We start from the raw sequence: 27,276 nt of genomic DNA, 5'->3' as shown, positions 1-27,276 counted from the left end.
TTTTTATAAAAAAAATGAGCTTTTATATAATACGTTTATAAAAATCGTGTTTGACATAAAATTAATTAGATAAAATAATTTAAAAATATATAACAAAATAATTAAACGGTTTAATAAATTTCAAATGTCAAAATGGGAAATTCGCGGGTGTTACACACTAAACATTATTAATCTAACACAAGTCACATTAAAAACTATACTAAACATGAAATTAAACATGATAAGGTAATACAGACTTAAACTTTAATTAATCTAATGACTAAACATGAAATAGTTAACACTAAACATACTACCCACTACTCTAATTATAACACAAAACATGACAAGTGTAGTAAAGATTGAAACTTTAAATAACTAATTGCATAAAGTGATAAAAATAATAACTTGAAATTAAGTAAAAGGGAGAGAAAATTAGTTACCCACTTGAATTAGGGACTTGCTAAATCTCGCGCATCAATTTACTATATCCTGTGCATTTTACCCTTGATTTTCCATAATTGCCCTTCATCTTAAAAGATAATTAAAAAAAGTTCTTTCATCTTTTTCCTCAAAACCTAACCAACTCGTTAAACGTTCGACAATAATGGATCGTAATTCGCGCTTATCACGTAATTTTTCCGTTTTATCAACAATTTTCTTAAGACGGTCTTTTAATTGACTTGATTTAACTTACGTTTTTTATAATTAAAAGAGGTTTATTTCCAAAATTAGGGTTTAGATTGTGTTTGTTCACTCCGTTACTTTGTCAAAATGCCCATGGGTCTTTTCTATGGACCAAAAACACCGCCATCAAAGGCACTCAAAACAAGCAGTGCCATGGACTATTCAAAGAGTGAACAACACAGGTTTGGTTGTGTGAATGCTACTGTAATTATTTTGCCTAGGAGGAAGAGTATTATCTGCGTCATATCATTAGCCATTTTGCCTAAATCAATTGTTTCTATTTGATCGATCAAGCAAGATAACAATTCCATATTACTGTATTTTAAAAAGGGTTAATTACTTGATTATAACCGTCTCTAATTCTCTGGACGATCAACATTTCTCCTGGTCGGCGCTGGGAATGGGTGTGGAGGAGGGGTGGTCGGCGGGGCTGGGGATTGCCGTGGCGGGACTAGGGTGTATTGACATTTCTAATTTTTGGGGGTTTTAATTCTCTCTTGTTTCTTTCTCTTAGTAGGGTGAGAAATGAGAGGGGTATACTAGGAAGAAAGGAAAAAAATGCGCGTGATTGACTGAATTGGTGCGCGGGATTTAGCAATTACGTTGAATTAAAGAGGAAATGAAATAGTAAATTTTAATACAAATGTTGAAATTAACAGGATACGCTACTAATCTAAGCTTAAAACAACAAAAAGAAAGTTGAATTTTTGATTTATTGAAGAACTAGATCTAAAATACCCTAAACTAATACTCCCTCCTATTCTCTAACATCTTCCACATTTCCTAAAATGACAAATTCACTAAGATCTTTCACTTTCTTTATTAGTCTATAATTTGTGGTTCTTAGGACTTGTGACCCTAAATTTTCTCTCTTACTTTCCATATCCTTTATTTTCTTCCACAAATCTCATTCCTCTTAAAAACTACTCAAAAAGCAGTGTAAAACATCATAGTATATAGGAGGAAGTAATACTCTTCTCGCATTTTTCTCGTTCTCTGCCCAAAACACAAAACAGATTGAAGAGCTGCCTAACTCTATCTACTACCTACCCCTAGAAAACAATTATTGTATTTGTTTTATATGAAACAGCAAAAAATGAGTGGAGCATTACAAATTTTACGCAGTACAATGCAATAGGCCCACATTACAATACCAAGGCAGCCCAATTCAAGGAAAATTGTGTGTAAACTGGTGCAGTTCAAAACTGACGGGCCAAGTCTTCGTTTAGCTAATTTTCTTTTTCATCTTTCTTTTATCCATCTTGGCTCGTCTTATTGCACTTGTTTTCACTCATCTCGGTACCTACATGACAAAAAGACGGAAGCAGTACCGAAATTCCGGAAGATAATATAGCTTAACACAAATTAACGTAAAATCACTAATATTCTATTTTATTCAAATAAGAGTTAATAATTGTTAGTTAGGCTACTAATTTGACCAAATAAGAGATAAAATGTGAAGAAAAAAAGCGAGTATAATAGGGTGTTATCAACAGGTCACCCCGGAAATAGGTGACAATTATACAGACACACAACACGTCAGTTTCAATAATTTAATATGAGACAAAACATAATAAATAAGTATGCAATATGCCAAAATGTAAATGAGATACAATTACCATATCGGTACCGGGACACGGCCAGATCTACCCACTACCACCGGTGTCAGGGACATGCCCACGACGCCACACCTCACGCAAAGGTACCGGGACACGCCCAGACGTACCGGGTCCGGAAGCTAACTGGATCCCCTGCCAGACGTCATGTCTCACCCACACGCGTCCCTTCATACTCAAGCCATTAATGTGCATATCCCTCTTAGAGTGGGAAGCTCCAAGAGGCGACTCAAGCCTAAGACGGTCTCCTAACCGTCCTACGTCTCTTCAACAACCAAGTACCACCACCAACGACTTCAAATACAACACAACAATAACCACACATGGAAAATGTAATACAACACTAATTATATGACTCATCATAAACTCAATCCCAACATGTTATGGATAACAATTCCTCAAATACCAACATAATATACATATCGACTCGCACATGAAATGATGATGAAAGACACACAAATATGCACACTAAATATTGAAACTGAGTAGGATAAACCTACCTTTTAGCATTCTTCACAAGCAACTCGAATCCCATATGATTCCGTCTCGCAAGACCGTTTTATTCTTCAACAAACTATGTAATACCATCACAAATACATCCTACACTATTATACAATACAAAACCCCTTATTATTACCCACTAATTACCCATATTATATATACTAATTACTAATTAATTACCCAAATCAAAACCCCCAAAAGTTAGGGTTTACTACAAGATAAGAAAGGTTAGATCTTGACTTACAAGGTGGAAAGGATGAGGTATAAGGTGAACAATACCGTAGAGCAAGTTTGAATCTCATGAGAGTGTGTTTGTGAGAGTTTTAGAGTGAAGGGAGAAGATTTGGAGTGAGAAAGAAGAAGATAGAATGGATAAGGATAAGGATTTAGGATTTCTTATCCCGTATTCTGATTCAGGGTCACTTGACCGAGTGCGAGTCCACTCGATTGAGTGTCACTCACTCGATCAAGTGCCACTCACTCAATCGAGTGTCACTCACTCGATCGAGTAAACGCTTTACTCGGTCCACTACAGCCACATTAGGTCTAGTCTAGGTCACATTTGGTCTAGTGCACAGTCATACTTTCACTCTCGAGTACATCTTATCTCATCTGATGGTCCTCTCATGCATCCCAAGGTACATTTGTGGGTCCCAAAAGGTACGGGTATTACAATCTTCCCCTCTTAAAATGAACTTCATCCCTGAAGTTCGCCTCACTCTCTCTTTCCCACCGTTCTCTCAAGTCTCTTTCTCCGTCTCGCTACTACCTCTCTAGTCTCCTCTCTGTCTTAAGCCTTTACCGTATTCACTCTTTTACATTCAACTAATTGCCGACTCAAGGTCCCCTTAACATTGTCGCTTTTATACTTTTGGTTTCACTCTTTTAACTTCTTAATTGTTACATTTACTCCCCCTAAAAGAGAACTTCATCCCTAAGTTCACCGCTAATTAACCATGACACTTTTACGGGTTCTATTGTACTTTTTACTATATGTAAGTCCTATGATTAATTCCATTATATCATAATATTGTCTTTTTGGTTTTCACACTACGTTTCCCCACATGGTCAAAGTACGAGTCAAGCTCAAGTGTTACATCCTAATTTCATAGGTAATCCCGGCTCGTGTTACTATTCCCATGTATTACTCATTATTATATTCAAAATAATAGTGCATACGTTTATACGCGATAAAATAAGGATTATACTACCATGATTAAAACATGCTATTTTATAAAATATTTGTCAAAATTTGACCAATCATTTCTTAATTAAACTCGTCTATTATGCGCACATCTCATTTCCGTATACAACATGTTACTTATGTACCGCGTCAAATCCACCATATGATCACACATGTGTCCATTTCTATCTCCGCTTTATACAATCATTCTCGCTTATGATTCTGAAAGACTCGATCACGCATACAAAATCATTATATCACACCTCATATGACAACGCTTTATGCTATCCTAACATTACATGCACCTTATTTCACCGAGTATAATCATGAAAGTTAATGCATATCACACAAGTCCATCATCTTATCTTTTGTTATCTACTTAATCATGCCATATTACCATAGATTAATCACCCATCTTGAAGAATGATACACCAAGCCATAATCAATATACTAAGCACATTGTCAAACATAAATAATTCATGAAAACTAATTTCGTAATGTTTCTATGGGCATCCAATAATCAAGAGGGCGTTAGAGTCTCAAAATAGGGGTACCTATAAAATAATTTGTCGAAAACAAGCAAAATCATACGCTAACAGTCCACTCGGTAGAGTAGACGGGCATAAACTTTTCGATCGAGTGTCCACTGGGCAGAAACTTTTCGAGCATCCCTTGCTTCCTAACTTTTCTATTTTCCTTCATAAGTGCAAATAAGTTCCGATGGTGATTATCACACCATACAACATCCTAAAACAATCAAATTCTAAGCCTTATGGCCATAATTACAACATCCAAAGATAAATAGTTCAAGTGTCAAACCGACACAAATGTTAAACAAGTTTATTCAAAACAAACAAGACTAAGAACATGACTTTCTCCTCTTACCAAGCCTCTTCACCCACCAGACTATGGCTCCTTCATTGTTTATTGGTGACTCTTCTCTTCGTGTGTTATGCTCCTCATTCCTTGTCTCGCCCGAGGTGTCCGTTGCCCCATCCTCCACTATCGCGTTAGTATAGCCGCCCTCATACTCCATAAGTCCCGGTGCCCAACCCGACGCTTTTCCTACACTCCCACTTCCATGTTAAAAACCATACCCACCCTCTTGGGAGGCACCACCCCCACCCCCTTTATAAGCATTGCCAAAGAAACTCCCAGTGGCATAGTGAGGTCCCGCCCAAGGGCCAAGCAAGTGTCTATCACCATGGGGGACTCTAGTACCCTAATCCGAGGGTTGGATACCATAAGCTTTGAAGACCCCTGAAGTATTCCTATCCCCAGACCAAAAGCTAAGGCGTTGGGTGGGTCTTATACCTTAGTTGTAGGTGAACTCATGTATATCCCTTAGGACTAAGGAGTGCTTCACCCTCTCAATAAGGTCCGCCATGGGGTATTGGTGATCATAGGCTGGTGGGGGTTAGGTATATCCCTCGGTGTATGATGGCATACGCATAGAATGCCTAGGAGGGTCATGGAGTGGCAAAGGCTCGCGCATATAAGAAGATGACGGGGCATAAGTAGAGTGCCTAGGGAGATCATGGGGCGGCGAAGGCATGGGCATATAGGAGGACGATGGAGCATGTTGAGAAGTCCTAGGAGGGTCGGAAAGGAGTGGTGGTGTCCGAGCCCGTTCTACCTCCTCATCACTAAGGGTATAAGTAAGCTCATTCGGAATGAGATATGTCCGGGCCAGAGGACGAGGTGGGGTCCTCTCGGGTAAATAGGTGGTCTCGGGCAAACTCCCCGACGTGGGAAGCTTCATAAATAAGTCTACACTTACCTTCCACGAATAGCCAACCTTATTTTTCCTATCCGTGAGCCAAAAACATACCCTTCATATAAAGGATGCCAAAGTAAGGCACCTTGGTACTCATCGGCCTATCAATCTCCCCCGGATCATATCCTAATAGTTTCTTAACTAACCTAGTCACCAAAGCACCACATTCAAAAGAGCATTTATCCGACTAAGTCATCCTCTCAATGGCCAAGCTCACCATAGTCACGGGACTAAAGTAAAATCACCTCTCATAGAAGGGGTTAAGGTAAGAGCTCAAAAGTAGTACCTCGGTGGAGTTTAGCTTCCTAGAGTCTTTCCTCCCATGGAGGATATGGGTCAAGGTGCGGAGAAAGATCTTTAGGACGGGGTGCTCAACATCATTGATTTTGATTGCACTCACATCGGTGTCTTGGTTTTCCGTATAAAGGTCAGTATTTTGTGGCTTTTAGCACCTTATCTACCTTGTCAATGGTGAAGTCGGTCCTCTTTCCCACACCTAAACGCTCCTCAAAGGTATCACTCGATAGGTTAAAGGAAGCGTTCTTAAGACGGAAGCTCACGGAGTGATCTCTCTTGTTGTAGACAAAAGAGCTCCAAAATTCTAGGGTGAGGTTTCGGTAACTTATCTCCGCTAAGTTATATAACCCATCCATTCTAAGGACCCTAAAAATATCATGCACCTCCTCTTCTCTTCCCAAGGATACCAAGGAATCTTCCGACACACATCTAGTGGCATTCATTCTTCGTTGGGTATAGGCTAGGAAAGCGTTCTTATGAGGTTCACTCTCAAAGGCTATTCCAGGGTATCCCGAGAGAGTAAAGGCAGGTGGTGCTTCCGATTGGGGTTGGGGTTGTTGTTGACGGGTATTCTTTCCGCGTGTACTCTTTGTATTCCATGACATGCTACAAAATCAAATCACACAACAAGATATAGAATAGGAAAAATAAGAATTGGAAGCCAACTTTTGATATGAATGAAAATTTTCTCCAACTTCTTACATTGGTAAATGGCAACTTAAAGGAAATTTTAGCATAGCTCCCTTTGTATTTTAACAAAACCGAAATTTTTCTCATGTTACAAGTTTTCCGGAAATTTGTAAGTCTTGTGGAGTAATATGACTTCAAAACATAACTTTATTCACGTGCATTACCTCTATTTATCATCCAATTTTGTTCAAACTTGACTCAACAATGAAATACTACACTAAACTCTTAGCATGATGGTCATTTATCCTGAAAATCTTGAAAATTTTAAGACGGAAAATTTCAACATAAGAGGGTACATTTTATTACAAACCAAGTTTAAATTATTAAGAAGCAATTAGGACAAGAATTGATTTGACAAAAATAAAAAATCTGGGTAAGTATAATACTTTTTTCCGACACTTTAAGGTCTTTAAGACGGAAAAATTTTCTATGTAAAGCTTCCCCAAGCATCATAAGTTGGAGATTTAAGGTAAACATGAGTAAGTAAAACATGTAGTGAGTATAAAAATCAAGATTTTGACATGGTTAGTACCAAATTCTTGAAAAATTGGTCGTATTTTTAAGATGGAAATTTCTTCGTTTACACCATAGCATAACAATAACCATCAAATTCATAGCTTAACTACATACTTAAACCATATTAAGACATGAATTAAAATTTGTTCATGGGTACTTAGGAGAATTTTTGAAAATTTACCCAATCTTAAGACGAAATTTGTTTCGTTTTTAGATAATACACCACATTACTAACAAGGATGGTAGTCTTATAAGGCAAATAAACCAAGTTTTGCACATGAAAAATCAAAATTTGGGCATGACCTCCCTATATTTCGAAAATTTAAGACAGAGTTTTAAGACGAAATTTTCACATACCAAACAAGATCCATCAATAACAACAAAGGTTAAGCCTTTGTTGTTCAATTAAATCCAACAACAAGCACCAAAAATAAATTTATAAATCAAAACACCATTTTCTTGTTCTTCATTTTAGGTGGCAAAATCGACAAAAAAATTTGATATTTTGCAACAACAATGGTGTAGAAAACTATTTACTATATATTAAATAAAAACATGTAAATAATTGACAAATATTGAACAAATTAATGTAGATCTAAACAAATTAAGATGGAGAAAATAAGAGGAAAGATGGTCTAGTTACATTGCTAATTAGGAAGAGATTTGAGACGGAAAATGAAGTAGAAAGCTTAACCCAAGTAACAAATTACAAAATTGGAGTTTTGGAATTAATTTTGGAAGAATTTTGATGTTGAATGAGTGAGATGAAAAGAAGATATGAAGAAGATAAGAAATGAACAAAGGGTTAAACCCGTCTAAAATTCTTAGCCCAGCACTCACTCGATCGAGTGGATTTTCACTCGATCGAGTGGCCGAGTTCACTCGGTCGAGTGCCCTACTTTCCAGAATGTTTCCAGCTTCTGGAAACTGGTCCACTCGATCGAGTGGCAGGGTCCACTCGGTCGAGTGTGGACTTGTACTCGGTAGAGTGATTTCTTACGGCTTGAAATTTTGAGTCTAATTAGAACGATGAAGTCCCTGCAACACAAAGAGAAGGTTCAGGAGTCCATCGGCTATCGGTGACTCACCCGAGTTAGTCCATACGTCATCGTACTTGTCGTCTTTGGTACACTACCGTAGCACCCGTAGCTACTCTATCAACATTCATTACTAATCATACGTTATTGATAACACTAGTAGACATTCAATTAACACGCGGTGTAAGTTCAAAGAACGAAATCATTATCCGTATACTAACATATGTTAGCCATTCTCAAACATATTATTCACATCAATCTAAGCATTCAACTTCCACACACATTCACACATCATTGGAAACAACTATGTAATACAAGAGACTTCATACTAATCACACATTCAGGCAACCATACAACGTTCCACATAGAGTTACCCATACTCATAACCACCCACGTAGTGACAACCGAGATAATAGGCACTAGTTTTGATATGAGAGCGCCTACTCATCCAAAACCGATCTCCTATTGTACTCATGTCGGGTTCCTTTTATTAGACACTCCTAGATTCATTTTGGTTCATTTGTGTAGGTTCCAAAATCGTCGCTCTGATACCACTATGTAACACCCCCTTCTTACCCGGCCAAAGTAATTGGGAGATGTTACCATCTCGGTTTCCCAAGTAGGTGAAATCGAAGTTGCAATTAAGAAACAATTAATATAAATAAAGTATTAAGTGGATTACATAACCATAAATGAATAAAAGAAATGAATGATACAACTCGTGACTACTATCCTATTCTAGTGAGGTGACACTCGGCTTCAAGTCAAAAGCTCGTCCCGTCTCCCACGTGCTACCAACTCAACCTGTACTCAGCCTGCTCCCTATATGAATGGAAATATCATACGGATCGACACAGGCTACCCAGGAAATAGGTGACAATTACGCAGACAAACAACACCTTAGTTTCAATAATTTAATATGAGACACAACATAACAAATTAGTATGCAACTTGCCAAAATGTAAATGAAATACAATTACAATGTCGGTACCGGGACACACCCAGACGTACCTATAACCACAGGTGTCAGGGACATACCTGCGACACTACACTTCACACAAAGGTACCGGGACACGCCCAGACGTACCGGGTCCAGAAGCCAACCGGATCCCCTGCCAGACGTTGTGTCTCACCGACACGCGTCGCTCCGTACTCAATCCATTAATGTGCACATCTTTCTTGGAGTGGGAAGCTCTAAGAGGCGACATAAGTGTAAGGCGGTCTCCCAACCATTCTACATCTCCTCAACAACCAAGTACCACCACCAACGACTTCCAATACAACACAACAATGACCACACATGGAAAATGTAATACAACACCAATTATATGACTCATCATAAACTCAATCCCAACATGTTATGGATAACAATTCCCCAAATACCAACATGATATACAAATTGACTCACACGTGAAATGATGATGAAAGACACCCAAATATGCACACTAAATATTAAAACTGAGTACGATAAACCTACCTTTTAGCATTCTTCACAAGCAACTCGAATCCCATATGATTGCGTCTCGTAATACCGTCTTATTCCTAAATAAACCATGTAATACCATCACAAATACATCCTACAATATTATACAATACGAAACCCCTTATTATTACCCACTAATTACCCATATTACATATACTAATGACTAATTAATTACCCAAATCAAAACCCCCAAAAGTTAGGGTTTACTACAAGATAAGAAAGGTTCAATCTTGAGTTACAAGGTGGAAAGGATGAGGAATAAGGTGAACAATCCCCTAGAGCAAGCTTGAATCCCATGAGAGTGTGTTTGTGAAAGTTTTATAGAGAAGATAGAGGATTTGGAGTGAGAAAGAAGAAGATAGAATTAATAAGGATAAGGGTATATGATTTCTTATCCCGTATTCTGATTCACCGCCACTCGGCTGAGTGCAAGTCCACTTGATCGAGTGTCACTCACTCGATCGAGTGCCAGATCTATCGACCACTCGATCGAGTTAACGCTTTACTCGGTCTACTACAGCCATACTAGGTCTAGTCTAGGTCATATTTGGTCTAGTGTACGGTCATACTTTCACTCTAGAGTACATCTTATCTTGTCTGATGGTCCTTTCACGCATCCCAAGGTACATTTATAGGTCCCAAAAGGTACGGTTATTACATGTTTTATATTCTGTTGCATTTCATATTATATAATCATGTCATTGTAGGCACTCGTCTTATTAAGACTGACATCAAATATTTTCAAAATACATGTGGTGAACCATATGATATTTCCAATCATATGGGGAGCAGTGGTTTTACAGGTAACTTGTGCATTTGGATGAGTCGGGGCTTGGAGCTGTCTCCTTGGAGCATGTTACCATTTCTCTTCTCTAGTTTTTGACATTGATACTTAGAGTCCATTTTATATTTGGTTTGTATATTTAGGATTTGTAGTTAGATTCTTAAATGTGTAATAAATTTAATTAACGCTAAGCTTATCTATTTAAATTGAAACCATTTTGATTGTTCGCACTACAACCTTGGAAAACCAAGTTGCGTAACACCCTCATTGACTAGGATGGCCTTGAGGAAGGCCTCCCAATTAATGGGGGGTGTTACTTCGAGTGCCCTTTGGGCAATTTAGACCAGCTCCTGATTGTGTCTACTCAGCCGAGTGGCTGGTGCACTCTACTGAGTGCGGTGCACTCGACCGAGTGCCACCCAGCATTCGACCGAGTGTACGGATGCAGTTGCGGTTTTTGCGTGTCGGGCTTCATGAGTGAGACTTATTATAAATACCCTCTTTTTCAGATTTCCCCTTAATTATACAACCCCAAACATTTCCAAACTTACTCTCTACCTTTCAAAACCCTCTCAAAATATCCCAACAACCTTATCCTTGGAAATCTTATCTTATCTTGAAGATTTAGTGGTCAAGTTTCAACAGTTTTCATTTCTTTACATTTGTAAGTCATTAATTATCCTTTTTTCTTTATTTATTTTGTTAGTAAACCCTAGATTTTGGGAGAGTTGTCTTATGAAAATTTAATTAGGGTCTTGGTTAATTAAGGATTAATTAGTAGTATTAATATTGTTGAATGTATTTGTAATAGTTATTACATTAATTGTTGTTGAAGGAGACTTCTTAGAGGAGCCCTTCTAGTGTGCTTGCTTTGGTTAATTGAAGATTTGCAAGTGGTAGGGTTTCCCTACTCGGTCTTAGTAAAATGGTTGTTTACAGTGTGTTAATTGCCATGAATTCCATATTACATATCATAATTGCATTATAACATGATTAGTTGGAAAATTTAAGTTGGTTGCACATAAGTATTAGACATTCATCATGTTATAATGTTGGGTAAGTAGTATTAATTTCACATATTCATTTGAATTGCACTATAACATAAATTGGGAGAATTGTTGGTTATTAGATCGGTTTAAATGTTGAATTTGTGCATTCATGTCATATTATGATTCATGATTACGTGGAAAAGTATAATTTGCATTTTTTGTATACATTGACTACTTGTGAATGTTAGGGGGGATTGTTGGTGCAGTATTGGTGTATTGTGTTGGGTTTCTTGAGGAGATGTATGACGGATCGGGAGACCATCTTACGCTTGGGTCGCCTCTTGGAGTTTTCCACTCCAAGAGGGACGTGGACGTTCATGACTTGAGTATAGAAGGACCCGTGTTGTGTCACGACGTCTGGCATGGGTCCGGTTAGTGCCCGGGCTCGGCACTTGTGTTATCATATTTCATTTATGCATATCATATTTACATTTTATATTGCGTACACTTGTCATATAGTAAGCACTCATATGATTAAGACTGACCGTAAATATTTTTGAATATTTGTGGTGAACCGTATGGTATTTTCAATCATATGGGGAGTAGTGGCTTGACAGGTAGCATGTGCATATGGATTGGTTCGAGGCTTGGAGCGGTCTACACTTCAGCGTGTCACCACTTTTCTTGTCTTAACTTTTTGACTTTTTAATTAGACTCCATTTTATTTAACTTGGGTTTTTATATTGGGATTGTTATTTAAATCCCCGAATATGTAATAACTTCATTTAACTATATACTTATCTATCTTAAATGCTTCCATTTCGATTGTTCGAACTACTACCTTAGGAAACCAAGATGTGTAGCACCGTCATTGACTAGGATGACCTTAAGAAAGGTCTCCCAATTAATGGGGTGAAGCTTCCATTTCGATTGTTTGAACTACTACCTTATGAAACCAAGTTGTGTAGCACCCTCATTGACTAGGATGACCTTGAGAAAGATCTCCCAATTAATGAGGGTGTTACAGTATACATATTAGATCTGATCTTTTCTCGATTTTATTTTAATCTTTCTTTTTAGTTTGGTTACCTTTTTAAAATTTCTATACAATTATTGGGAGTTAAGCCAAAGACTAGGGATTGAACTTTAAATTTTTTTCAACAAGGACCTAAACTATCAACTATTTCAGTTAAGGACCTCTTCTTCATTTCCCGTTACATTTTCCGTCAAAACTCACGTTACTAACTGTCATAGTGGACCAATTGAATTCAAAGTAATGATTAATTTTCTCTCATATATTCTCTCATGCGTATTAGAATCCATCCTTTCTAAAACCCTTATAAATGTCCAAACTTTGGAAAATCACTCGAAGGAACGGTAGAACAGTGAAAGGCGTGCTGAACATGTGCTGAACAGTACTACTTCATTTCCTCTTCTACTCCTGCTTCTCCCTCTCCCTCTCTCTTCATTCTTCATTTCTTCATCGCTCTCTCATCTTCATTTGTTCATCTCCCTCTTCCTTCATTACTTTAACTAATTATTGATATCGATTAGTTATTCAAACTGAATCATCAATCATTGTAACCTTTTTCCCTAATTTCCACATCCCTCTTTCCAATCTCCACATCCTTCATACAGCAAAATTGGAAAATGGTCATATTGTTGGGTGATAAAGATGGTCATATTATTGCTGGCCATAAGTCAAGTGAAGAATACTCCGGACCTTCGCCAATCTATTCTCAGTCACAATTTTCCCAGATATGTACCATATTTAATTCTTTTGCTTGAGTATGCAATTACTTGAGTTGTGTGTCCATTTTACAATCTTTGTTGTTCAATTTATTGAGGCTCAGTTTCTTTACTAGATTTATGCTAATCTTTGGAAGTGGGAGATGCAATAACAAGCGGATGGTTCACATTAGGCTGGTAATGACCCCTTTTCAATTTACTATCTTCTTAATTCTTACTTCATTATCATGCCATTTTATTTCCTTTTCTTTTTCCTGATATATAAGTCGTAGTTTGATAATCAAGCTTCTAGGTTCAATGCTGATTTTTGGATCCATGAACAATCATGTTTAAGGGTTTAGGGCAGATTAGTGAACCAAATTTTTTTAAATCTATGAAAACATGTCCTTGAATAGCCCTACATGGAATGAAGGGAAGAAAAGTTGCAAAGTGAGGAGCTTTTGATGGATTTTATGGTAATTTAAGGGATAAGTGTTTCGCAGGGAGTACGAACTATCGAGATGGCAGTAATGGCAAGGAATGTGCCTGCTACTGCACATTGTTTTACCATAATACCATAGCTAATGACTTTTTTGGTATGTATTTAATTTACACAAATTTTCATGGATATATGTGTGTTTGCAAGATATAGTTAATAGTAGGTTATGTGTATGACAACTGAATAAGATTGAGTTATTATATGGCTGTTAATGTGCAATCAAAGTAGAAATACTAAAAGGAGAGTTTCTTGGTTGCGAAATTTGTAAAACTTTACCTAGGTGCTGCCAAGCAAGTGTCCGTAGGTCCTTGCTTTCAAGTTTTCTTCATTGTAATATCTTGTCCATAATCACCGATCGATTAATTCGTAGGTTAGCTTACTTTCTTCTGGATTTTTTTTTTATTTCTATTCATTGTCAAATGTCGTTTGGTAGAATCGGTCATTTTACATAAGATACAAGATCAACAAGGGCACACTACTTAGACTACTACCTCAACCTAGACTTTTTTTTATCATTGGTCATTTATTTTGATTTATAATTTTTGGAAGGAATGATTCTATACGGCGATTAGTTAGAGGAATTTTTAGGCAATTGAAGCTTATAATTATAATGTGTTGAACAGTCTTTCTGTTTTGGCTAGGGTTGAGTAACATGTATTTTCCTTTCTTAGTTTATGTAAAATACATCTAAAATAAAGAACAAAGTTTATTTTGCGTTATTTTGCTCTTTATCTCTATTTTATATAGCCATTTTTTTCCGTGTATCTATACATTCAGTTACAAGAGTATCCATTGAATTTAGATCAGTGGCAGGGATTCAAGTCTCTTGTCATCTTATCATTGACCTTACTATCCTGCATTATTTCTACCCTACTCATAATTCTGCTCATTTTGTTAATAAATTCTCGACCTTCCATTACTCCTGTTTCAGCTTCTTGGTTTGAACATTTGAGTAGCATGATATTCTTGAGTAGTGCTGAAATTTTGATGGATTCTTCGCTGGCTTGTTGCAATCAGACTGTAGGTTCTTGTTTGGAATAGGGCTAGAAGCCTGACAAAACCTTGCACCTACTATAAAGTTTAGTTCCAGCCACGAGTCAATGCAAGTAAATTTATTTCGTATGTTCTTTGTTCATGAGATTCTATTGGAGGCATTCATTAATAGGGTTTTCCAATTTAGAGGTTTGGATTAGACTTCGAATTACACCTAAATTTATGAATTTTTTTAATGTTTTTCGGGTTTGTTTAGTAACTTTATGGGCAAGATACATTGTTAGTGATGTCATATTTGATTGACTGGTTATTCATGACTGGTAATTGGGCTCTTTGCAAGGGTAAAAACAAAGGGGTATTTGACGGAGTGGGGGTGGGGGCCAGCGAGATGGTACAGATAAGATTGGAGATGGACCACTACATGAATGAGTGTGGGAAGTCGAAGGGAAGAGGCGAGGGCGGGGGAAGGTCAGCGAAGACGATATGGAGAAGGGTTTTAGTGAGGGTTGGAGTTGGTCCACACAATGTCGGAGTTGGTCCACACAAAATCTGTGTAAAATGTTGGATTCGATTTGTATATGTTTGCTCAGAAGTTGTCACATTCTTAATTCGATGTCATGTGGACTTTCTATGTTAATAAATCATATGTATATTTGATTATTTGGCGATTGTTCCTTAAAAATGTGCTTTTTTTTCAGTTGTATCGGATTCAAGATGGAGATTGATGCCTTGTAGGGAGGCCATGTTACTTTCCTGAACTATCATGCTACGGTGAGTTCGTGATAGCTGATACTCATTCATGTTTCTTGAAGCCTGGTATTGTTTGGCCATACCATCTGTTTTTATCTATTATTAGTCTTACTGCTATTTAGTTTCAAAATTTGGTATTATCTTTTTCTCAAAGGCCCGTGCTGATACTAATACAGCCGAGGATTTAAATATCAAAATTCTTGTGGTTTGACGTTTTTTTTAAACACGTCCTTTTACTTTTGGCAGAGAAAAGGTTTTAAAACTAGGGAACAGCTCAAAATAATAGTACAACGTCTAGGCATTATTTCAATGAAAGGGGAACTTGATGTTTGTTTTTCACTTTGCCTATTCCATTGGGATGTTGAATGTATGGTTGTGAAAAACCACCTGCTAAATATAACGTATACAATTTTATAAAAAGAGCCATTAGGAATGTAAGTGTCGTCAATGTGTCAAGTGACTCTACTTCAATTTATAAGCATTTGTCATCTTGCGTACTTAAAGTCTCAACATCATTTGTAGCAGATTATAGCAACTAGACGATGTCAAAATGAGTTTTAGTTTTTAAAGGACTTGTTCATACTGCCAAATTGATGTGATATTAGTATGAGACTAAAAAAAGGGAGAGTGAAAACAAAATCAAACAAGAGAGTGAAAAGATTTAGAAAGATAATTATGTTAATCAAATGAGAGTGATAGGCATTAGTACAGAGGAAAACTTTATACTCATTGAGAAACTTTCATGTAAAATTCTGATTCCAAGCCAGTCATTTTGATTTTGTTAGGGACATAACCATGTGTTCGTATAGCATTTCCAAATCAGTGATGGGATAGCCTTTCTTTGCTCAAACCTTATTAGTCTTAGGTGACAATTTTAGTGTACAAATCTAGATGATAATTCGTTCATCGTCATCTTGCAGAGTTGCAGGTTGTAAGAAAGGCAATCATTGTATCCTTAAGTGCTGTGTCGGACAATGGTTAACCTGACACCAAGACTGACAAATCTAATTTATATTGATCTTAAAGCAGATAAAGAATTCACAAAGTAGCCGTGTTTGATACTACGACACTTGCGACCAAGCAGCATAAGGTGTGTACTCCTGTGCTATACAGTTAGACTTGATGGTGTGTATTAGTCAAATATCCTGTAGATATGTATCTTTTCTATTATAAGCTAGTGTATTATTTAGTTAGGATCTTTAGCCTTGAATATAGCTAACCATATGTAAATAATATCTTTGTATGCTTATATATTGGAATGAGAAGATCAAACCCTAGCTAAGGGATTACATACTTTCATGGTATCAGGTTGTTTTTCGATCCTTGTGCCTCTTTCCGGTTTTTGCCCACGGTAAAACCCCTTTTGCACCCTCGCCGTTACCTAGCCTCATGCTACCATGGTCGACGGCGACACCTCGAACTCACCTAAATCCTCTCTTCATCCCGTCTATACCGTCACGAACATACAAAACAAGGTTCGTGTCTTAGACGGTGCCAAAGTATCCTACGCGCCATGGGTCAATCTCTTCACACTTCATGCACGCGGATACAAGGTCTTGCACCACATCGATGGCACGCCGGCTCCTGCCAAGACCGACCCACTGTATGCGACATGGTATGAGATCGATGCCCACGTACTACAGTGGATATACGGCACGATGTCCGATGATCTGCTGCCCCGTGTCCTTGAAGCCGAGTCCACTGCCCAGGAAGCATGGGATCGTGTTAAGAACATCTTTCTTAACAACAAGGGCGCTCGCGCTGCTAGCCTCGAAAGCGAGTTTCACAATCTCAAACTTGCGAAATTCCCATCATTCGATGCCTATTGTCAACGACTCCGTGAGCTATCCGGTCAATTAAAGGATGTTGGTGCTGCCATCACCGATCAAAGGCTGGTTCTCCAAATGGTCCGCGGCCTGCCAAAAGAATACGACACGGTGGCTGCGTACATCAATCAAACACTGCCTAATTTCGAGACCGCTCGCAGTATGATTGAACTCGAGAACCATCGTCAGTCTAGCCGCGACGATGTCACGGGTCTTGTTGCTTCCTCTGCCCCGGCTGCTGACACGAACACCTGGGATGAACCCTCTGCCCCTTCACGCAATAATAAACGTGGAAACAATGGCAAGCGCGGTCATCACAAGGGTGGTAACAACAACGGCGGTAAGAATCACTCCAAATCCCCATCCTCCACGAATTCTGTTCCGCAAGGTTTTTCGTGGGGACCCATGCCTGGCTGGCCTGCTCCCTGGACCCCACCACCGTGCCCGTATCCAACTTTTCCGGGTTGGAGTAATCCGTGGCGACCTTGGCCAACACGGCCCGATCCTCGCTTCTCGCTCTGTTTCCACCCGTGGCCCCGCTCGCTTGACCTAGCTCTCCTTTTGGACAGGCCCACGTCGCATCTGACACGACCCAACAGCAGCAGCAACAAACGGATTTGGCCCAAGTTTTTGCGGCCCTCCAGATGCAGCCGTAGCCCTATTCATCAGGTCCGTTTTATATGGACACCGGTGCTTCGTCTCATTTGAGCGCGGATGCAGGTATGTTTCGTTTCCCACTCAATTCAAGCACAATTAATTCTATTTACGTCGGTAATGGTGCTAGCATTCCAGTTCTTGGTTCCGGAACTACCCACCTAGCAAGCCCCAATAGGACCCTACACCTTCATAATGTCCTATACACTCCTAAAATAATCAAAAACCTTATCTCAGTTCGCCAATTTACCAAAGACAATAATGTTTCCGGTGAATTTGACCCCTGTGGTTTTTCTGTGAAGGATTTAGCGACTGGGAATCTGATAATGAGGAGCAATAGTGATGGTGACCTTTACCCCGTTTCAACCGAGCCCTCCCAGACGCCATCCAAGCCAAGCCCGCACCTTCTTGCCTTTTCTTCCGACGTCGGCATTCCGTCTTGGTCATCGGGAACCAATATTTTAAGTTTTCTTAAGTCCAAGTCTAGCATTGATTGTAGTAGCAAAATAAATTCGTCTTTGTGTCATTCTTGTCAAATTAGTAAACAGATTTGCCTTTTATTGATTCAACTTCTACTACTCTCGCTCCCTTTGATATTGTTCATAGCGACTTGTGGACTTCACCAATTACAAGCAAAGCGGGTTACAAATATTACCTAATTTTAATCGATAACTTCACATAATTTGTTTGAGTGTATCCACTAAAATTCAAATCCGAAACAGTCACCAAAATTCTAAATTTTCGAAAATATGTAACCACGCAATTCCAACGAAATATCAAAGCTTTTCAGTGCGATTTAGGCCGAGAATTTGACAACAACGATTTCCGCAATTTTGCAAATAATAATGGCCTAGTTTTTCGATTCTCTTGTCCCCAAACATCCTCCCAAAACGGCAAAGCTGAACGTATGATACGCCGTATCAATGAAATTGTCTTAGCCTTACTTCACCATTCCTCCACCCCATCCGAATTTTGGGTCGATGCCCTACACACAGCAGTACACCTACACAACATATTGCCCACCAAACTCCTCCATTTCCGCTCACCCACTTCCGCCTTATTCCACAAAAATCCCTCGTACTCTCATCTCCGTGTCTTTGGGTGTGTCTGCTACCCCAACCTTTCATCAAAACGACCCCATAAACTCGCCCCACGGTCCACAAAATGTGTCTTCCTCGGATACCCGCAAGAGTTCCGCGGATACAAATGTTATGACTTATCTAGTGGCAAACTCATCATCTCGCGCCATGTTACATTTGATGAAACAGTATTTCCTTTCGCCTCCTCCAAACCCGACACCTCTACAACCTCTGACCCGACCCAATCCTCCCTGCCACCCACCCTCATTGATGCCCTTACCAGACCCGTATCCACACCCACACCCAACCCACCCATCCCTCACTCACCACGTTCCCCTGCCACCCCCCAAACTCCCCCTTCCCCTGCCACGCCCCACACCCCACCTTCCCCTACTGCCCATAACCAGTCCCCTCCTCAACTGTCGCCACCACCTGCCACGCCATCCCCACCACCACCACCACCCCCTCCCCCACCACCACCACCACCCCGACAGCATAACATGAGTACTCGTGCTATGCACGGTATTTTTAAGCCCAACCCCAAACCCAACATGGTTGCTACCACCACCTCCCCCGCCATATCCCCTCTTCCCAAGTCCCCAAAACTAGCCCTCCAGGACCCTAACTGGAATGCCGCCATGGCCACTGAATACCGTGCTTTGATTGATAATAAAACGTGGGACTTGGTTCCGCGTCCGCGGGATGCCTCTGTTATTCGATGTCACTGGTTGTTCCGTCACAAGTTCAAATCGGATGGTTCTTTACAGCGATATAAAGCTCGCCTTGTGGTTAATGGAAAGTGTCAACAGGTTGGTATAGATTGCGACGAAACTTTTAGCCCGGTGGTTAAGCCAACCACCATCCGGACCGTGCTCAGTCTAGCTACTTCCCGCTCTTGGCCAATCCATCAATTGGATGTCAAGAATGCATTTTTACATGGCGATCTCCTTGAAACTGTTTTTATGCATCAACCGCCAGGTTTTGTTAACCCCTCCGCTCCGCATCACGTATGTCGCCTTCGTAAGTCCTTATATGGTTTAAAGCAAGCTCCGCGGGCTTGGTATCATCGGTTTGTGACATTTATTCAATCACGGGGTTTCCGAAGTAGCATTTGTGATCAGTCACTATTCATTTATAAGCGTGGGAATCAAACTGCATATCTCTTATTGTATGTCGACGATATTGTTTTAACAGCTTCAAGTGACTCCTTTCTTCGACTGATTATTCGAGCACTATCATCCGAATTTGCTATGACCGATCTTGGGAAGCTTAATCATTTTCTTGGGATTCAAGTTATACGCAATGCACATGGTTTATTTTTATCCCAAGCTCAGTATTCCCGCGACATCCTCAAACGTGCCAACATGGGTTCTTGCAACTCCGTCAGCACTCCTGTCGAACCCGGCGCAAAGTTGTCTTCCACGGCTGGTCCTTTAATCCCGGACTCCACGTTGTATCGAAGCCTAGCTGGTGCACTCCAATACTTAACTATTACTAGGCCCGATATTACCTATGCCGTTCAACAGGTATGTTTATTTATGCACGCCCCTCGTGAGCCACATATGCAGTTCCTCAAGCGCATTCTCCGTTACATTAAAGGAACTATTGATCTTGGTCTCACCCTCTCGAAGTCGTCCTCGCATGACCTAACTGCCTACTCTGATGCGGATTGGGCGGGGTGTCCCGACTCACGACGCTCGACTTCCGGCTATTGTGTCTTTCTTGGTAACAATTTGGTATCTTGGTCCTCAAAACGCCAACCTACCTTATCTAAATCAAGCGCGGAAGCTGAGTATCGCGGCGTTGCAAATGCCGTTGCCGAGACGAGTTGGCTCCGTAATTTATTGTTCGAACTTCACGTTCCCATCTCACGAGCTAGTCTCATTTATTGCGATAATGTCTCTGCGGTTTACCTATCCGTCAACCCGGTCCAACATCAACGGACTAAGCATATTGAAATTGACATTCACTTTGTTCGGGAAAAAGTCCGACTTGGCCTCGTCAAGGTCCTTCACGTCCCCGCTGAGTACCAATATGCGGATATTTTTACTAAAGGCCTTCCCAAGCACTTATTTACTCGTTTTCGTACCAGTCTCAGCGTTTGCTCGCTTAAGATTCATTTGCGGGGGTGTATTAGTCAAATATCCTGTAGATATGTATCTTTTCTATTATAAGCTAGTGTATTATTTAGTTAGGATCTTTAGCCTTGAAATAGCTAACCATATGTAAATAATATCTTTGTATGCTTATATATTGGAATGAGAAGATCAAACCCTAGCTAAGGGATTACATACTTTCAGTGTGTGCTCATGTGCTATATGTAAGATGTAGCCATGACTTATAGCCGATCGAAACAACAAAACTAAACATGCATTGTGTAAGAGAATATGACCAACTATAGTCCTTATCGAATAATGTTTTTTGCCCAAAAAAGATGTAGCCATTATTAACAATTGCATCTATGATCAGTGGTTTAGTTATGTATATATAAGTGTGAACTCTATATTACATTACAAATATACTTTAGACAGTTGTTTAAGAAAATATTATACTACAATCATTTCCGAATTATACACAAGTTTGATAGTTTGTAAAAGATGAAGACAGGCCTTGGAGCTCCGCGCGCAGCGAAGGAACGACTTTATCCTTAACTACTAAAATCCTTAACAAGTTCACATTTTGAGTCTCTTATGAATAGTATGCTCATTGCAATAGTATGCAATAGTATTTTGCAAAATCTAAGCCACTCATTACTCCTTTACCTTTCCCAAAGTTAATCTGAGCCACTCTCCTCATTTTTATTAACTACTAAAAATGCAACAAGTTCACATCTTGGGTCTCTTATGAATAGTACGCTCGTTGCAATAGTATGTAATAGTATTTTGCAAAATCTAAGCCACTCATTACTCCTTTACCTTTCCTAAAGTTAATTTGAGCCACTCTCCTCATTTCCATTTACCCTCGACATGGAATAATATGGAATAGTATTTCGCTTCATCAGCACCGCTCGTTCCCAATTTTCTTTGTTGTGATTTAATCTAAGCCTATCATCTCATTTCCATTTGCATCTAAATTGTTTCTAAATTTACCTAATTTGTTGCCATGATCGCTTCATTCACTTTCTCTTCGAGGATGATCATTCCACAATCTCTCTATTTGAAAATGGGTTTCTACCGGAGGATACAACAGTACTTTACTCAATATCGGTGTTTCATTTGCCTAGCTCGGGAAACTGCGCCTAAGCTATCCAGTGATAAGTCTCTTTCGTATCCAAGTCTTTTTAAATTGGTTTGCTGGATTATTGTCCTTAGGTGTGCATATATCCATGTCTAATTTACTGCTGATTGTGTGCATGTTTCTTTTAAAATATAGATGTTCTTGTAGAGGAACTAAAATTGCTCGGCTTTTACTGGTGCTGTGAGAGGATATTTGTGGACTAAATTGTTGTTTCTGTGGTCTATCTTTTGCTTGATTGTTTCTACTTTGATGACTGATTTCAATCTTAGTAATTCTCATACCATACGTTTTCAGCGGGCACTTGCAATCGACATACACACATTTTAAATTAAGTTATTGAACTATATTATTTGTAAACAAAAATATCTTTCTTGAACAAAGTGGAAGAGCATGGTGGCTGAGTAGAGGATAAATGGGTCCAAATTTTGTATTTTATGCCGCATTAGGATGAGTCTATTCGGTAAAACTGTCCCAAAACAGCTGATAATATATTACTTCCCTTATTAAAGGTTGCTATTATTGGTCATAGGGTGGCTAGATATCTTACATTTATCCCTCCTTATCATTTTGCTTATTTAAATTGGATGAATTCTTTGGTGGCTAGATATCTTACCTTTCTATTATTCCCACCAGTTGTTACGGTTGTCGCTGAGGGAGGCAAAAGTTGGCGCAGAGTTTAGGTTATAGATCATGGCGGTTCCAGCTGACTCAAGAGGTTGGAGTATGATCAACACCATCTCAAGTCAGTACAATGTTCAATCGTTATAGGGACTTGGTCATTATTGTGTAGGGTATAAATCATTTCATTTTAAAATGTTATTGTCTATGAATTTGGTGTGTGGCTAGACATCTTACACATCTATTGATTGTAACAGCCGTTTCCCACTAGCCATTGCGGTTGTTGCCAAGGACGCTAGATAGCTTGCACAAATTTTTGATTATAGATCATAGCATTTCAGATGATCAGGTAGTTGGGGTTAGGCGGCACTATCTGGAGTCAGTATTATGTATTTTATGTCCGGTAATTTCAGAAACTTAGCTATTATTGTTTATGGCATAGATTAGATCAATTTTAAATATTAATGTCCGTGACTTTACAGTAATTCATATTCTAGCGCCTATGTTTGTCGTTTGATAATTCGGCCATTTTTGCAAGCGTAACTGGCTTGTAACAGGTGTCGATGCGGGCCTTGGCGCTGGCACAACTATGTTCCGTGTATAAGGGTGGCTGCTATGTAAGATGCTTCATTGCATCTCTGATATGTAAGTCTACTAACAAATCTTTACACCTTAATATATACTCCATAAATCAAATGAGAATATTAGTGTGAAATAGAGCGAGTATTTATTAGGCATCCATTCAATGACGGTATAATAATACGGAGTATATATTAGTATTCTACAGTTTTATAAGAGACCTACTGTATTTGGGGTAGTGGGAGAGTCTAATCCATAACATTTACATAGTAATTTTTCCTGAACAGAGAGCCTAAAACTCCATTGAAGAAAATGTTCGACTTATATTCATTCGATGCTTGGATAACAAGCAGAATTGCCAAGGGTAACAAGCTTAAGCATATATTACTAAGGCCCGAGTTCACTTTGTATGGAGAAGGTGAATACTTTGTTGCTGATGAAATAGTTTTTAAAGGTATTGTTCATGAAATCACTCAAACTTGCCTCGCTTACAAAGATGGCAGGGTTATTGATGCTACAGTCTGTTACAATAAGGTAGTGCCAAGCGTAAATGTGGTAATTAAATGGGTTATTCCAGACTGTCAGGTCAATTATATATCAATTTGGGTACTTGAAATTGACTGTCATTGGGCCATTTAGAGAGTAAGAAACAGTTCGGAGCCATCAGAATTTATGTTGAAGGTCATATTATGTTTGACTCGGACGAGTTTAGCCTGGTTTAACTAAGGTTTTAGATGAGCAAAACCCATTCAAGAAGTCATGTCGGACAGTTTGGTCAAGCTGAAATTGATCTTGGAGCCAACCCATGCCAAGATTAAAGTTAGTAAGAAACAGTTCGGAGCCATGAGAATTTATGTTGACGGTCATATTATGTTTGACTCGGACGAGTTTAGCCTGGTTTAACTAAGGTTTTAGATGAGCAAAACCCATTCAAGAAGTCATGTCGGACAGTTTGGTCAAGCTGAAATTGATCTTGGAGCCAACCCATGCCAAGATTAAAGTTAGTAAGAAATATAGAAAGTTAAATATATATATATATATGCTAAATATTTTGTGTTGTGAATAAAATGTTACAGATTGTGACAGAAATTGAGTACTCAGAGATTGGAGCGACCATAAAAATCGAAGATGGCAGCATATTCCACGTGAAAACTGCAACTATCTCACCAAGAGTTTGTGTTCTTCAAAGGGTCTAGAGTCGCTTCAAGGCTTCAAGAGGAGCCAGAAGCTGCTGAGCGAATGTGAAGCGTTAGTGTTAGTTTACTCGATATATGAATTAAACAAGGTGGCCAGCAATTACATGTCACTGACTGCAGAAAGTTCTTATGTCTCGGTTTTTCGTACTTACTAAAAGACTGGCCAACTGACTGTTGTGAAGAAACTGGATATGAGTAATGCCAGGATTTGGATGCTGATTTTGCAGCACAGGTAATTTTAAAGTTCGTTAAGAAAATAATCGATTTGATTTGCCCATTGCATCAAATGGTCTTTACACTTTACAGCCTTTGTCTACTAGTTTGTTGCAGCTGTCAGTAGTTTCGGCTCTAAAGGATGATAATCTTACAGAGCTATTGGGATACTGTTTGGAAGAAAATAAGTTCGCAACAATGGGTTCCTTGCATGATGTGTTATAGGGCAGAGTACGGATCGGGTATCTGATCCAAAGTGCTAATTCGGATCAGATATCCATACTAGAAATCCTGAAATTAGAAATTCAATATCCAAACCAAATTTTTCGGATATCCAATGTTTGGGTATCCAAAATAATCGGATCAGATGCGGATATCCATCGGATATCCATACTTTTGAATTTACTTTAAAATTAAGTTTAAAACACAATTATATTCATAGTCTTACATAATGATTTTCTTTAGTATTGTTATTCCAATATTCTCGACATAAAATTTAAGTACACTTAGATATTTTTCTAATATTTTAAACATTAATTAAGTTGTTTTATCAAATAAAATTTTATTTTCTCGAAATTATACTAGAAAACTATAGTTTCGGATCGGATCGGATATCCAAATGTTTTAATTCTAATATCCATATCCAAACCAAACCAAAGATTTCGGATCAGATATCCAAACCAAACTTAACTTTCGGATGAGATATCCAAAAATTCGGATCGGATATCGGATCAGTTTGGATAATCGGATTTTTTGCTCAGCCCTAGAAAACTATAGTTTGTGTTATATGTTATTTTATTTTGCAAGACAAAATTATAGCAAGTCATTTGCCTTAGTCGACCTCAAATCATCTTAAGAAGAATTTTCCCCGAGTATTTATGTGTTCACTAAAGTCTTCATTTTTCTTAAACAGGGAGGAAACAAGTTTACGGCGCAGAGCCAGGACCAGATCTTACGTGGGATCAGAGGGCTAGAATTGCTTATAGTGCAGCGATAGGTCTCAAGTACCTCCACGAGACAGTTGACCCATCTATTGTACTGACATATTTTTTGGGTGGTGTGTGCACCAGTTCAGATAAAAATGGATGCATGCTTTGATTGCTTTCTCACTACGGACCGTGGAATGATCTGGATATAATGAAGTTTAGCCTTCTTAAAACTTAAGATATTACATACTATTAGAGAAAAAACGCACTTCTAATTTATCGCTAATAGTTACCTCTTAATATGGGCGTATAGTTTCTTTGAAAACTAGGTTTTCTTGGTTTAGCTGCTCTAATTTGTAATTCTAATCATACTTTTATGTTGATGCAGATTGTACAAGGGTTTAACTCCTCTATGGGGCCGTCAAATTTCATGTAAGAGCATTATTTCCGTCATTTTGTTTGTAATCTTCACTACCCTGCAATTTGCAGGAGCCCTTAAGCCACTGGACATTTTTGTTTTGGTGGTTGTTGGCCTGTTAGTTTTTCTTACAATGATGTTACAATGATATTAAGACCCTAACATAAGTTTGTATGTTGTTCGTTGTGAATGGTGTATGCGATCAGTTGATTTTAGTTTACAAGTTGTGTGTTAAGAAATTCGAGAAATTAAATAGCTACATTCAATTAGTTTCAAGCTATATAAAAAGACGGACATACCATGAATTTTTGGCTAGCAAGCGTTGATATCATGTACTCTATACAATTTCAAAAGCACTTATTCGCTTTCACTTCTTCACTTTCTATTTGGCATAACTGGAGTATCTATGAATGTATGTGCTATGGACCTTTTAAATTGCATATTTACAACATACTATTGAATTAATTATGTTATATTCCCTTGTCCCGGTATTTATTTACCTTTGATTAAAATAACAATTACTTAAAAAAATAATAATAAAATTTAGCAAATAACTGGGATAGAAGAGGTTATTTGTAAGTACTCCCTCCGTTTTAGTCTATAGTTATCTATATTTGAATTTTCTCACATAAGGCGATTGACTAGGACGGAAGGACTATTGACTTAGCTCTATATGTTTAGGTTCTATCCTTAGTTATTTAACGACGGTGTATTGACTTTAAACTTATGCAATCATGGAGTTCGGAAACCTGCGGTAGAGTATTATGGTGCATGTTCCTGGTTAATCCTGTTTATTCCACGCACAGAGCATTATGGCGTGATGAAAAATTGTTTGTTATATGCGTACGTGCATCGTTCTGCATATCCCACACAACGACAGGTGAAGTGCATTTGTGGTCGTTTAGAAACCATTTCACACGCACAATTACTATGTTTGGTTTACCAACTTAAGAATACGTTATTCCACCTAGGTCGCTATGGCTTGTCTATCCATTACTCGTGGGGTTGAGGATGAGCTAGCTTA

General features: G+C 38.6%; 1 protein-coding gene and 1 long non-coding RNA gene across 13 annotated transcripts; both read left to right on the top strand.

Annotated features, from left to right (window-relative positions):
- Positions 1-17,164: 17,164 nt before the first annotated feature.
- Positions 17,165-18,326, top strand: LOC141629531 (uncharacterized). Its single transcript, XM_074442514.1, has 2 exons — positions 17,165-17,720; positions 18,289-18,326. The coding sequence occupies exons 1-2, from the start codon at positions 17,165-17,167 to the stop codon at positions 18,324-18,326; spliced, it is 594 nt and encodes a 197-aa protein (XP_074298615.1).
- Positions 18,327-21,910: 3,584 nt separating this feature from the next.
- On the top strand, positions 21,911-26,491 carry LOC141634288 (uncharacterized). 12 transcript variants are annotated; one of them, XR_012539020.1, is made up of 5 exons: positions 21,911-22,322; positions 22,936-23,565; positions 23,787-23,953; positions 24,576-24,927; positions 25,822-26,491. It is a non-coding gene; the product is annotated as an uncharacterized LOC141634288 (long non-coding RNA). The 12 variants fall into 12 exon arrangements; XR_012539019.1 differs by having other exon boundaries at positions 21,911-22,376; XR_012539018.1 differs by having other exon boundaries at positions 21,912-23,093; positions 23,178-23,565.
- The last annotated feature ends 785 nt before the right edge of the window (positions 26,492-27,276 follow it).

The sequence above is a fragment of the Silene latifolia genome, chromosome Y, assembly GCF_048544455.1.
Source record: "Silene latifolia isolate original U9 population chromosome Y, ASM4854445v1, whole genome shotgun sequence".
Lineage (NCBI taxonomy): Eukaryota > Viridiplantae > Streptophyta > Magnoliopsida > Caryophyllales > Caryophyllaceae > Silene > Silene latifolia.
The sequence above is the reverse complement of the archived record's forward strand: the minus strand, read 5'-3'. Positions and strand labels throughout refer to the sequence as shown.

What these genes read in the sequence shown, in the direction of transcription:
- LOC141629531 (XM_074442514.1), top strand. Translation starts at nt 17,165, where the DNA reads ATGTCCGATGATCTGCTGCCCCGTGTCCTTGAAGCCGAGTCCACTGCC. An exon ending in CACGAATTCTGTTCCGCAAG is followed by an intron (nt 17,721 to 18,288) that starts GTTTTTCGTGGG and finishes TTTTCTGTGAAG; the next exon opens with GATTTAGCGACTGGGAATCT.